Source organism: Centroberyx gerrardi, chromosome 11 (genome assembly GCF_048128805.1).
Source record: "Centroberyx gerrardi isolate f3 chromosome 11, fCenGer3.hap1.cur.20231027, whole genome shotgun sequence".
NCBI lineage: Eukaryota > Metazoa > Chordata > Actinopteri > Beryciformes > Berycidae > Centroberyx > Centroberyx gerrardi.
In genome coordinates, this window is record NC_136007.1 from 30547063 (window position 1) to 30562473 (window position 15411).

Consider the following 15411-nt stretch of genomic DNA (forward strand, 5'->3'; position numbering starts at 1 on the left):
TGCATCCTGTGTTTTTGTATTATTGTAATGTGATACTCTATTGATGCCAAAAAAGGAAATCTTCTTTTCACTTCACTTCCCTCAGTGTCTTGCTCAAGGACACTTCAGCAGGCGAGTTGCTTGCTGTCACTGGGGCTTACAGATCCCGGCAGGATGGTCCCTAGCTGCCCAACAGTTCATAAAATGAACTCATTCCAGCCTGATAACTTATCCATTTACAGTATAAATGGTTATTAAATTCAGTGAAAGCTGAATTTGCAAAAGTATTTATTACAAATCCAATCTAATCAAGTAAAAAAAGGAGGAAAAAGTTCAAGGTCTCACATAATATTAATATTTATATTTGCTGAAAACCGAAATAATCCAAGCTAAGGACAGAGATACTTTTTACCTCCTCTTTTTATCTTCTGTGTTGGAGTGGCTCAGATGAATTTGAGTCCAGAACAGGTCCAAAGGGGGTCGAAGCCAAGTCAAGACTGAGACCAGAGCAAGTGCTATTCAAGTCCAAGACCAAAATAGGCACTAAACCGTATACATTTCCTTCCAAATGTAAAAATAATGCTTAAGGAGTTTCTAACGGATGAACAGACAGTGACAATGGGTGCAACACTACAATAAACTGAAATATTCCAGAAAAGTGGAGCAATTACTGATGACTGGCAAGATATTATTTGGTCAATGTGATAAATTATTAGACCTATAAGTCGCCAAACTGTCAGTTTAGATGGAACATTGATCCTGAAGGGATTTTATTCGCTACCAAATAGAGAGGGGCATGGATTACAATAATAGTCAGGATCAGTTCTGAGAAGGAGGGTACATTTTTTCAGACATGATGTTGTCATATTTAAATGTTCAGACATATACCAGATTCAAAATGACTCCCATGAATTTTATTGGGATGGATGCTTAAATGATTTTGTTTGGTTTATACTTTATATTATTTTAAATTATTTTATTCTATATATTTATTTATTGAAAATATTTATTTTTATTTTTTAGATAAATGATTTACCAGAGTTGTCAGTATTGTAATCCTGAGTCTCCCTGCCAAGTGCTTTTCCAGCAACATCTCTCTCACTGATGTGGTTGTGCATTGTGCCATCCACTGGCTGAAGTGACGTACTGCGGCTCTACACTGGTTTAGGGATGATGAGTGAATAGTACAATTTTTATTATGCTCATTGCCCATGAGGGGATTCAAACACCTTTCAGTACTTTGAGTCATATTGGACATTAAAGAATAACAATTCAGCAGCAAATTGACACATTTTACCAAACTGTAGTGAAAGAATCGAGAATGGTCAGAATATCATATCATAACTTTACATAGCCTAGAATAGATCACAGGGTTGTGGAGGATTACATGTAATGGGATTACACTGATTATAAAAATTGTTAACACAGTAATCATTTTACAGTAATGAAAAACAGCTGATTGTTTTATTTCCAAGAAACTGTTTCTGGGAGGAACAATCTGTTTGAACAGAAATGGCATTTAAATTGAGATTATTGACACTTGAAAGTTTAAGAAATAGAAATTTAGTAAATACAGTATGAGTTGCTGCAATGTCTGTCCCTCTCCTCCTCCAGCCATTATTCAACCACTCCATTCCATCAAGTCAGCGGCATTAAACTCAATCAAAACTCACACATATGATAACTCACATGCCTTCAGAACAAAAGTATGATGAAGATGATGTAGACTTTAATGGGGGGGATGAATAACTGGGGGGTTGAAGCATCCTTTATTTATTGAAATATGATTATTTATGCACAATTCAATCTCTTTTACTATGTTTATAATCTTTGACACAGCAATGCAATGAAATAGGAGGTAATATTGCCAAAAAACATTAAAGCCCAAATCTGTTACTGTACACATAAACTTTGCCCCACTACTGTTGTGATCAATCTGACCGAACTCATTTTTTAACTCTTAAATAGATTGACTGAGCTTGTGATACAAGGAGACATACGACACTGCAGCTAAATATGATTTTTATATGTATTTGAAGCTCTACAATGTTTGCATAGATTTGTATTATTTTACCAGACTTTGGCCTAAAACAAACTTAGGTTTTGATTGACATTGGGGTTATGAAAATGAAATGAAAAAAAAAACTTCTTTCCAATGTGCAACTCTTCAAGAATCTATGTAAACCTACTGTATTTTACAAACAAATTCCAGACTCCAGGCAAGGGGAACATAGGAAAGGCATTCATTAACAACTCCATATGAAATCATATTTGAAATGTTTGGATAGATTTATTAGACAGTAGGCTATTTGTCTTCACTACACTGCAGTGACACCAAGAATATCTACATTTTAAAGTACACAGATATCCTACTAGTCTTCACCATCAACTCCAGATGTGTTGCCTGAAACCTCAACACGTCTCTCAATCCAAGTCAGCTTGACAACAGCTCACAAGTATCTTCTTTCTGCATCACACCAATATTTCAATAATATAATATACAAAGTTCAGTTATCATAAGCGCTACGGTTCAGCCGATATGGATTTTTGACGGCCAATGCCGATATTTTCAGGCTGAAATCGCCGATAGCTGCTATTTTGTGGTTATAGTCAGTATCTTCGGCCTTGACCTTTTTCATGCCAGTTTTGCTAGTTTCTTCTAGGGTTTGACTGATACGCTTTTATATATATTTTTGTATTGAAGTGGATGATATATTGTGCCCGTATTCAATATCGTATGGTATATCTTATAGTATGGGGCAGTAAAAATCTTTCTAATTGCCCCTTTAAATCAATAAATAAAATGTGCAAAGAAAATCACGTCATTGTAGGTTTTCCACACAGTTTTTCTGTACAGTAGCTGCAGTCAGGGAGAAACCTCCATCATATCAGAGGTGGACCGCATATCATGGCTGATAACAGATTTTTCATAAACGCCCAATATATCGGCAAACCTGGTACGTGCTTACATTTTTAATATGGGGCCCCGGTGGTAATGGAACCCCTCACCCTGGCAGTGTTAGTGCCTTGCTCTTCCCATTGAGCTACACAGGGAATAGAACCCTGCCAATGTTAATGCCATGCTCTACCTATTGAGCTGCACAGAACCACAGTGGGAACCCTCAGGCGATCTGCCACACGGACCACAGCGTGCCCAGTGTGATGCTGTAGGCCACGATGGCCACTAAGTAGACTCTGAACAGCAGCACGTCCAGCACGTAGCCGACCTGCAGCCACTCCTTGGCGACGTCCCGGCACCTGTCCCTCTTCTCCAGGTAGTGGCGTATCGAGGTCACCTCCTGCAGGATGTTGTCCATGACAGGTGGGGTGGGGTCCCTGGAGGGGGGCAGGCCCAATCCCAGCAGCCCTCCGTCCCTGTCGCTGTGGTGGCTGGCCCCTCGACCTATCTCGCAGGTGTGGTGGAGGGTGCACTGGGCTGTAGGGTGGTAGAAGGATAGGCTTAACTCTGCTTTTTGTTGTATTTTATCAGAGAAGAACTTGCAGTGGTGGTCTAGAGCAGTGATTCTCAACCTTTTTCATATCAAGGACCCTTAATGTGGTCCACATTAGGGCCACGGACCCCCATTTGACCCAATATATTTGTTAGATATGATTTTGTCTAGAATTTTATGACTATCTCTATTGTAGGTAGAGAGATAACAGTGAAACTATGATCAAAATAGTCTACATTTCTTCTACATTCTCTAATTGTGTAAAGTTGAACAATTCATCAATTTGCTGTGGACCCCCTGGAACACCCTCAAGGACCCCTGGTGGTCCCCGGACCCCACATTGAGAACCACTGGTCTAGAGGTTAGAGAAGCAGGCTTATGGACTGGAAGGTCGCCAGTTATACCAGTCATCTCCTAGGTGTGGAATGTGTGGAAGGCTAAAATCAAAGAAAAATTAATTTTGGCATTAGAGCATTTATTTGTGTTTTATTTTTAGTTGCTACCTTTAAAGTCACCCTGACCATTCCTTGCCCGCTATGTATCATTTTTCAAGTGTCATTCACCTTTGAAGAGGAGCTGTCCTCCACCTCCATTCTAACTCCACTAAAGTAGATGCCTCTCCTACAATCCTACTCTGCATCCCTCCTCTTTCTCTACACTTTTTTCAACCTTTATTTATCCAGCGGAAGTCAACTGAACTCCATGCTCTTTTCCAGCAACTCCCTGCTTCACATTCATACAGTTCCACACATTCACCCTAGGAGCTGCCCCGGTTTTCCATTCCAACCAATCACTACAGCAGCTGATTTCACAGATTAACCCTGCTTTAGGCTACCGCCGCCCCCGCTTTACATGCCGCCCACTGCACCTTACCGGTCCCATAGTTGCTGTCTTTGTAGTGCTCCAGGTCAGAGGCCTGCGAGGACAGTCTGGAGCAGAGGCGGTGTTGTTTGTGGATGCAGAAGAGGACGGGAGCTCTTTCCAACACCAGGTGCTTCACCCACTGGGGCACAGGAGGCTGCATGTCCTGCTTATGGACCAGACGCACAATCAGCACTGTTTCTGTTAGGCTGATCACCAGCAGCGCCATGCAAACCACGAAGTACACACCTACAGTAGAGATGAGATACGAAAATTGGAAATTGAGTCGTTGCAGCAGCATGTAGTAATAGAGTACAACATACTAGTGGCTAATCTTAGACACCCATGGCCAAATCCAACACGTACACTCTTTGATATGAAATTTAATAGGTATGATGGCGCTCAGCTGTTAGATGGTGTTTGATTCCTGGTCCTTTCTATGTGGAGTTTACATGTTCTCCCTGTGTTCCTCTGAGTTTTCTCCCATAGTCAGGTGTTTTGGAGACTCTAAATTGGCCGTAGGTATAAATGCGGGTGCCTGTCTATGTGTGTTAGCCTGTGATGGACTGGACTGGAGATCTGCCTAGGATGTCTCTCTGCCTTCCACCCAATGCATGCTGGGATAGACATAGAAGTGATGAGAACTATTTACATAGTACAAATTGCAAAGTGCAAAATGCAAACAGGAATGAAGTTCATACTGTAAGATCAAACTCATTAATTCATTATCAACATCTGAGAAAAGCACGTATTTTTGAAGGAATAGTTCACCCAAAAATAGTTAATTTTGAAAATCGAATTGATTTTTTTTTATATTGGTAGATGTTTGTCTTATGATGACTGGAGATCACAGTTTACCTCATTTTTATTTACCACTACATCACTATGTATACCAAATACCTAGGTATTTCAGATGGTTTCAGGCAATGTATTTTCAAACCATGAGCTAACAACTGAAAATGATAATCATAATAGAGGCCATCTTTCTAGCCACCTATCAGCGGGGTTCCTATGGCGGTGGCAGGAAGAGTGTCAGATACGATGATGAGGAAGACCGAGTAGCCCAGCAGCAGAGTGATCTTGAAGGAAACCCTCTCTCCGCTGTCTGGCGGTAGATAGAAACCCACAACGTCCATCACCATCAGGAATATACTGGGCATCAGGAGGTTGACAGTGTAGAACAGTGGCCGCCGCCGGATCACCACCTGGGAAATGTAGTTTTATTAACAACTGGGCATTTTTGATAGCAGCTGCATGCTTTTGGAAGAAAAAAAAATTTGAGCAGCGTGTAATTTAACTTATCTTGTAAGTAAAGCTTTTTGTATCTATAATTTTCCCCAAATATTTAAGGAAATAGCCTAATCCCTTTTTTATATATTACCACTGGATTACCACTTTAAATATTTTGATATTTATTTTTGATATTTAATTTGATATGTATTGTGCTGATCATAAACACCCACAAATGCTATACTTTTTCCTAAACAGGTTAGGACCGACCCATTCACGCTACAACACCAATTCACATTTCAGAGTAGAACACCTGTGCATTTTATATGCAAATGAGTTACTGTATATTTTCTACCAGTCAAACCCTAATCAGTGAGTCAGGCTGTTCCTGTTTGTTCAGTCTGCACTCCTGAATTCCAAGTAATCTAAAGAAACAGAAGGGAATAGTTGATGTATAGAACATGAAGTTGTGTGAATAAGTCAATAAGATGCAGATAAGAATAATACACTTTTGTAGTGAAGTTTTGGTAAAATGGACACAATGCTAATGATCCACAATATTAATAGAGAGCCTAAGTCCCTCCCCTTCCGCTGTCCCCCATGGGACCTTATTTCGGAAAAAATATGTACGGTAGTCAACGGCGAGAGACAAATAATTGTTTGATCCCGTTTGAATTGTGCCATGACTTACACATATGATGTTTTGTCAATTTAAAAGATAATTTTGCAAGTCAAGAAAGTCGCAGTTTGTTGTAAAACAGTACAGTAACGTTTAGTTTTGTGTGAAACCGCTCAGTGAACTACATCTCTCGTCTCGCACAATATACGTCACCAACACCAACATGGAACGAAACATAGGAAACACACAGGCATCGCGTTAACGTTAGCCCCCACTGTACTAAAACTATCCTAAACCAGTTTAAATCCATTCTTACTGTCTACCTTCCAGGTTGTGTATAATACTCCTGCTATCTGAGAGGGACTTAGCTTCAGCGGCTCTGGGTAGCTTGTGGAGAGAGGAAGTTACGTCACTTGCGCAACTTTTGGGTGTGTAGTCTTTCTAATTACGTATTTTTACAGTCTTATAGTTCAACAGTTTTACCACAAACTGCGACTTTCTTGACTTGCAAAATTATCATTTAAATTGACAAAACATCATATGTGTAATTCATGGCACAATTCAAACGGGATCAAACAATTATTTGTCTCTCGCCGTTGACTACCGTACATATTTTTTCCGAAATAAGGTCCCATGGTGGTCCACCGGAAGGGGAGGGACTTAGGCTCTCTATATGTAGAAGAAATTAGGTTTGTTTGACCCCTCTCACCTCGCCTCTTCCTCCTTTGTTTTGCAGCACCTTTGATACTTGACAGGGTTTCTAATGAGGACTTTTGGGGCCTGCAGGTCAAGGTGAGAGGCATGTTCCTCTATTTCATGCTGCGTATAATTTCTTTTACCGTACAATTGCTAGGAACCTATTGCTGGTTACTGAATGGTGAATGAATGTACATCAAATCAAATTTTGGTACATATGTTAAAGTGATGTTCAGTGTCTGTCATCAGGTAATCTCTCTGGACTTGATCAGGCCATTAAACTGAAATTCAGACAACACAGCACATTGCGCCTATGGCTACATGATAACAGTTTAGCATACACTATGAGTGATAGTAGGCCACTAGCATTCTCCAAACTGAGAAGACAGACTTAATACAGACTTAATTACAACATAATAAAGCATGTTAGTGTTTTGTATGGCCTGTGGATTAATACATTTTAAAAATTAAATATCAATAGCTCAATATAACTAATGCAGCCACGTTTACTTTTGGAACTACTTCAGGTGAGCAACCATGTATTCATCCGCTGCACAGTGATTTTTAGCTGTACACAGTCTCCCATCACCCACCACCTTTGCTTCCTATGAAAACAGGGAAAGAACTCCCTGCTAGCTTAAAACAGTATGTTATAATTTTTTATCATATTTCCTCTAAATTTAACAATCTCCTACAAAATACTGTCAATGCTAGTTGCGTAAAATGATGAAAAAAAATTCTGAATATTTTGAACCAGATTTCATTTCACAAAGTCCTGTCAAAAAAAGAACAAGTTTCATTACGTTTCATTGGTGCACTGTAAGTCTTTGCTTACTTTTTTATGGTTTCAAGGTGCTACATGTAGCATTTTAACACCAATAAATCATTACCACATTAATTTTGAGACATTAGTATCATTACAGTAAACACACATGATCATTGCAGAGAAGATTGGCAGTGCAAGGCCCATGGAAAGGTGAAGACCAACATCCTCTTTGTGACAGGAAGCAACAGGGTTTATGGGAAATGTAGTCTTAAATTTGAGAAGCACTAGCACTGACAATACCACTGGTGTGAGATAGAGGTTACCAATCATCTTGACCATGGTCTCATTGTTTAATGTATTTATACTAAGGTATCACAATTATTTTGACAATGATATATTGATGTTTAAAAATGCTACATGTGGTACCTTTGATGCAATTTGCAAATACTCACATGGAACTTCATCTCAGCGTAATAATCATCATTGTCCAGGCTGAAGGACTTGTATTTGGACAGTACATGGAGCAGCTCCCATTCCCCTTGGTTCATGAAGAGGCTCTTGTCCTCCCTGAGCTCCTCAGGGCTTCGCATCAGGGTGATGTTGATGTCATTAACTGCAGATCGAACATAATGCAGGGAGCAGTCTGAGAGGGGTCATGTCAACAAGTTACTATCTACCTGCCACTGTGCTCTCTAACCACAGTCACAGCGGGGGGGGGGCTGGCAAAGGCTCTTAGCAGCCACTGAATTTCAAGGATGTTCAACTCAAGTCTTGATGGAGTGGGAAGGGTTGAAGTGAGTGTTTGATGCTGGTGGGAAAACTGTGTAGTGCTAAAAATAACCAACTACAATACATGCATACAATACTGAGCTACCTACAACATGAGTATAACCACAATTGCCAGTGACAGTATTGATTGTTAATCATTTTGGCAGTGAATATTTTGCCGGTGGTCGTATTAATTGTCAAATGTTCTGGCAGTGAATATTTTGGCAGCGACCATCATTATTGAATCATCATTTTGACTGAAATACGTCGAAATTACCATTACATTTCATCATTTGCCTGACCTAATTTGAAGTAATTTTTGATTGTAAATACATAAATAAAATAAAACTAAAATAAACTATGTGATGGAAAATCCACTCAACAAAGATAGCTGGTTAGATGAGGTTTAGCCCAAACAGGGCAGTAGCATAACATCACATCACCTGTTTCTTGCCACATGGTATGTGGTCAAGCGTTCCGCCAAGGTTTTTAATGGCTTACATTCCACAATACCACTAAAAACCAGTAAAATATCCACTGTGTAATGTGTCTTAAACATGACTTGGAATACAATGAGAGGAGCTCTCATCAGAGCTGAAAACAAGGTATTTGGTTCCAAAAAACAGATGATCAGTGTTTTTATCAGGAACATAGGTGTGATTTTTGAATATAATCAATCCTCAAGTAATTAATTTTTCATTTTAGTAAGACATTTTCAGTATCCATATCTCTATAGGAGTCTACAATAAAAATTGGTCGCTCTGGAGACCCATAAGCACCAATTTCTTAATTAGAACTTTCTAGTAAAGCAACACACAAGACATAATTGTCACCTAAAATGTGGATGACAGACCTACCTCTCACATTAATCCTAACCTTAATCTCACTGGAGACCTTGTTTCTGGAAACCTTATCACTACACCCAACCATATAGGGTTAAAAAAGTTGTCATCATGCTCATTAAGTTAAAACATTTTCTTACTTTCATTTGGAAAAAATAAGTATCTCTCTAACATCAAACATATGATTCATTTCCGTGTGCTGGATTATACTTCTCAATAATTGCGTGAGTCAAGGGAAGACTGGTGCTTACTGGTATGGAGCCAGCTCTGGAAGGTGAGGCTGCAGTTCTGGACGTCAAAGGGGAAGTTGTAGATGTTGAGAGTGCAGGCGGTGACAACTTGGATGGGCTTGTAGTTGCGCACTAGTCCATTATGTGTCACATAGACATAAGGGATGTCTGGAGACTTCCCTACATCTACACTGCAGGGTTACAGAGAAAATGGCCATATTATTCATTCATTCATTCATTCATACATTCATACAAGTTCTACAGTACATACATACATACTGTACATACATACATACATACATACATACATATATCACCCAAATCTTAACACTGTAGATTGCACTTTTGAGTAATGAATGAAAAGGGAATATAAAAATAAAGGTCATAAAAAAAATATATATATAATAAAATAGTAGTAGTGGTAATAGTAGCAGTACTAGTAGTAGCAATAGTAGTAGTAGTAGTGGTAGTGGTAGTAATAACTAGTAGTAGTAGTTTTGGTACTAGTAATAGTAATAACAGTACTATTAGTACTAGTACTAATCTACTACTACTACTACTACTACTACTACTAATTAGTACTAGTACTAATAGTAGTAGTATAGACTAGAGAACTTTATTTCAACACTGTAAAATAAAAGGACAGTCATGGAAATGGACAGTCTCCTGGCTCCATTAAGGCCTGCTCATCGAAACAGAAATATCACAAGACTATTATCATAACAATACAGATACAGATAAAAAATAATGACACTATAAGCTCTCAACAGTTCAGTGACCACTAAGTTGAAGCCAAAAGGACAACTGATACTGGTGGCTCATTAAGGCAAAATTCAGAAACCATATTGGACTCCCAGCAACCAGCAGTCTACTCATGAAGTGTAATAAGGCTGACCAGTTAACAGTTAAATGCCAGTTCATAAAAATGGGTTTTCAGCTGCCTAAAAACAAAACATGGTTGGCTAATTGCATTTCCTCAGGTCGTTAAGAAGTACTGTAAAAACTTTTTAAACAACATATGAAGTACCATATAGCTGGCATTAATGCAACATCATCACCAACATTCTCCCCTGTTCTAATGATTGCAGTACTTACAACTCATTGATGAGGATGTCAGGCACCCAAACATTGGCCGTGGGTATAGAAACTTGTTTGACTTCGTCAAAGTCTTCTGGGTTCCAGACCAGGAATTCATCTGTCCACGCCTAACATGTTAAGTCAGGAAGAAAGTAAATGAGTACTATAAGATGTTATTATTATTATTATTATTATTAGAATAAACCTTATTTGCATACTGTAGCACCTTTCAAAATAGGTTACACATAAGTGCTTTACAGACAAAACAATAGGAAGTTAATTAAGTAAGTAAGATAAACGGTAAAAAAAAAAATCAGACAGATTAAAAGCTGTTTTAAAGAGGGATAAAATACACAAATCCAACAGAAATACTACTGGAAAAAATCAACTTTACATAAAGCCTATTTGTAAAAATGCATGGGGAAAAAATGACAGATTTTTTTATAATATGTAATTTGTCTTGATCTTACCTGTCTGTACCACACATAAGTTGTCAAAACCTGGTTCTTCTCATCCTATAGTATAGAATACAAGGAGATATAACCAGTGATGTGGTGGTAAATAAAAAGGAGGACAAACTATGACCTCCCATTATATTTTTCAGAAAAAAAAGCATTGCTTTGCTCCCTTTTTTTTCAAATTTATTTTTTTATTGTTAATGCTGTATACAATATTACAATATTACAAGGTACATCGCAATTGTACAAGCTACTGTTAGGACAGTCTTGCACTATAAAAAATGAACAAAATAAATAAATAAATAATAATAATAATTCTAAATAAATATGAACTTTATGCTCATGCAAAAGCCAAACCAATCTGTCTATTGCCACTGCTGAGCACAAGCCCTGCATCCCCATATTGTCACATTTCCATCTGTGCCAAATGTACAATGTTTCTCTCTGTGTATCATAGACCATGTTACCCACCCCACATCCAACACAATCCCTCAGAAATACATCAATGTGAATATGAGATTACTGTTAACTACTCCTCCTAAATAAATGACTCTCGGGATACAGGACTGCTACCCAGCAGCAGCCCCACCATGTTTGAGACTTATTGTAATTTGACATGATGCCAAAAATGGTCCCAGGTTTCCTTAATTTTTCTATTGCCATTGATCCTGCCTAACATATTTTCATATGCTGCTATTTCAATCATTGCATCCATCCACTCTTCATATCAGGGGATCTGGAACATTTCCAATTGCGTAATATCATCGTAGACACTGTAATATTATCAATTATAAGAGTAAACTCATTTTGGTAATGTTCTGGTAATGTTTGGTAACTGTCCTGTCCCCTAAAAGATATAATCCTATCAGAACATTCCATAATCATATGTAAAAATGTACCTGTCTCCTTTTGACATTTCCAACATAAATCAGTAGTAACTAGTCACGTTCTGTACAGCCTAGATGGTGTCCAATAATATCTATGTACTATCTTGTAACGGATGAATTTTCCTCTGATTTCTTTAATATTTTTGCCAGTTATGTGACAGAATTCTTAACCAGTTATTCTCAATATTACACCCAAGGTCCTTCTGCCATATTATTCTGAGGCTATTACATGTATCGCCAAGTAACTGATTATGTTTTCTGTAGAAAGCCGCTGCTTTTTGGGATTCTTGGGGTAATTTTAAGTACTCCAACAAAAAAATTATCTAAAATTAAACTTACTGCAAATACAACTCCTTATTTGTAGGTATTTCCAAAAGTTTTCTTTGCCTTCAAACTTATATTTCTTCATTATACTTTCTTCATCAGAATATGACATAAATTATCTTTGATAATCTTATCATACTGCTTGAAAACAAGATCTGGTATAGTCATCTGTAGCATCATTGACAAGTAATTAAATTGGGGCGCTACCACCATCTTAATTACATTAGTTTTTCCCCATAAGGAGAGCCTTCATTTTTTCCATTTATTCAAATTGTTTTTTATTTTGTTTATTAGAGGTTCAAAGTTAATTTAATTCCGAGATACTTCATCTCATTTGGGACCATCTGAAGTTGAACTTAGTTACTGTATTTGAATGGCAAAATTTGGATATTGGCATGGCCTCGGATTTACTCAAATTGATTTTGTAACCAGATAACATTGAATATGACTGAATGGTATCCATCAACGGGTCACTAGACAGTAATAAAATGTCATCGGCAAATATTATAAGTTTGTGTTCCCTCCCCCCTCCTTGTACTCTTTTAATTTTTGAATTTGCACATGCAATTGCTAAGGGTTCTAGAACAATGGTGAAGAGTAATGGGGAAGGAGAACTTCCTTGGGGAGTTCCTCTTGATGATCAGAAAATGATGAGATTATACCATTTGTTATTACAGCAGCCTTTGGGGTTTTATAGAGTATCCTAATCCATGTTTTAAAGCTAGGGCCAAATCCAAAATGTGAGATTGCTTTGTTCCCTAAAAGATGTTATGTTCATATAAATTACATCAGTTTTACATTTGCTATGATTATTTGGTGGGTTTACCCTCAACTACATCCTTGGATATAATGCTACACATGTAAAAGCCTCAACAGGTGTGTGTGCGTGTGTGCGTGTGTGCGTGTGTGCGCGCGCGCGTGCGTGTGTGTGTGTGTATAGTGTGTGCAGGTGATAATGCAGGTGACATATTTCATAAGTTAATGAGTCATGCCACATAGATCAGCATATACGATTAAAATAATAATACACAGCAATGCATTGGCATCAAAGTTAGCATGACATCATGTATGTGTGCCATATCTCCATTTCCGCAGCAGAACTCACCACATTGAGGATAGAGTAAACCATGAGGTCAATAGCCACTGTAGTGGATTGTCTCCAGTCCTTCACTGGTCTCACTCCCTTCTTATAACCAGCGCTTAAAAACTCAGCGAGGCGCACCAAGGTGGCGTTGGCAAATCTTCCTGTGCTGCTGCCCAGTTTTCTCACTACAAGTTTTGAAACATGGATTCATTTGAATTGCCCCCATCTTTCACAATGCACTGAAATGCAGCAGTAAGAAATATATTTTTGCTCTTGTAATATTACAAATGGTCGTCTTTTGGGGTACAGCAAGATATTTCATTCTCTATAACTTAATCAGTCCATTTTTGATACACATCAAAATGGTCAGTGTTAATTTAACTCTAAGAAGGTAAAAATCAACAGTATGCCAGCTGTTTGACCAGCTGCCCCCAGAGCCATATCAGCTCTATGAGTGGAATAACAGCTGTCCAGCGAACACTCAGCAACTCCACATAATTGTCACTGTCAACACTTATTAACACTTAACACACTTATTAACAAAATTTGCTTTTTGAGTTTTTAGCATTATAAGGGAGAGTATCAAGCAAAAAATGTCAAAAATCAATTTGGAAGGTAGCTATATCTATAGAAATTAAAACAAAACAAAACAAAAATAAATAAATAAATAACCTACATGAACATGCAACTAATAATTGATCACACTGACCAAATAAAGACATCTTACAAATTAAATTCCTCAAAAATTAAACGGATATAAGATTCACAGTTTTGGTGGCAAATGATATCAAAGGGACTTAGCCCTAGCTTAGGGTTTAGTGAATTGAATAAACCCTATGATGACATCAAAATATTGCACATTACAGTACACATAAGGTATAAACAGAAGCGGCTATACCTGTGCAGGCTCTTATGGCACCTTGAATCAGAAGGAGAACAAGCGCCGTCCAAGCTGATGAAAGCCTCATCCTGCAAGCTCACTTTAAGTATCTTCTGCTTCGGAGCAAGTCTGTTGTTCAGCTGAAATCCGGAAGCCTGAAACCCATCCCCTCCATAGCCATCCACTATATACATCAGTTCACTTGTATCCAGTATCAAAACCTTGTTAATGTTCCTCAGAGCATAAGGGTGTGTCCATTTGCTGGTGACGGTCCCTCATCCTCGTACGGGAAACCATCAGCTCAGTGAAATAAATGGAGCTGAAAGGCTTTAGAGATAGGGAGGAAGGACTGTTTGACCGCATCGTATATCATGAGTTTGGGCAATCAATTCATTAAGCAATAAGCCAAGGAGAGGCCAGTGCTTTACAGTGATTTAGAAGAGCTAAGAGGCTGTTAGGCAGGAGTGTCAATTCACTCAACCCTAAGCTATGGCAAAGTCTGCATTTAATATCATTTGCCACCACAACTTTGAAATCCATTTACATCCACAGAATGTTCTGCATGATTTTTACTCTCCATTATAATGATAAAAACTACATGATCAGACTTTGGACTCACCTAGGCCAAGGTATGGCGAGTACCACACGATTAAATTTAATCAAAAATACATAGCGCAGCTTTAAAGGTCCCATATTATTCAGTTTTCATGATTTTGTTTTCAAATCTACGTCGCCTCAGCAAGTTGGGCACTTGTGCAATACATTAGTTTTTCCGAACTAAAAACACGTTTTTGTCCCAGCCTTTTATTTGCAGTGTGCAGAATTATTTTCCCATTTTTCTAGTTTACAATATTTTGATTCTTGCACCTACATCTTTACTTTTTTCCTGATTGGCCGACAGCAGCAGCTAATTCAAATGAGGTAAACCTCTACTGAGTTCCTTCTACTATGGATTCACGTTATGCTTCTGGTCTTGTATATGATTTTCAGTGGATCTGGAGACAAAAGGTTAGCTGCTGCTGGTACTCCTGCCTAGAATAACATTGGAGCTCAATGCTTGAAACCCTTGTTGTTGGCTGCTATTGTCGCGCTCAAGGCAATGAAAAGGTTTCTGAAGGCAACTGCAGGGTAGATGAGTGCCAAAGCAGCAGCCCTCCACCCACTCTTTGGAGAGCATTTGGTGTTTATACACAATATTGTTCCATGCCACATTAATCACCCCAATCAAACTTGTACTCAGTGAGATACTGTTGACTCC

The 15411-nt window shown here is 38.3% G+C and overlaps 1 protein-coding gene across 1 annotated transcript; it reads right to left on the reverse strand.

Annotated features, from left to right (window-relative positions):
* Window positions 1–3101: 3101 nt before the first annotated feature.
* On the reverse strand, window positions 3102–14241 carry htr3a (5-hydroxytryptamine (serotonin) receptor 3A). Its single transcript, XM_071926941.1, has 9 exons — window positions 14172–14241; window positions 13295–13458; window positions 10991–11035; window positions 10539–10648; window positions 9465–9634; window positions 8056–8216; window positions 5287–5497; window positions 4305–4541; window positions 3102–3415 (listed from the first exon to the last, which is right to left on the reverse strand). The coding sequence occupies exons 1-9, from the start codon at window positions 14239–14241 to the stop codon at window positions 3102–3104; spliced, it is 1482 nt and encodes a 493-aa protein (XP_071783042.1).
* Window positions 14242–15411: the final 1170 nt, after the last annotated feature.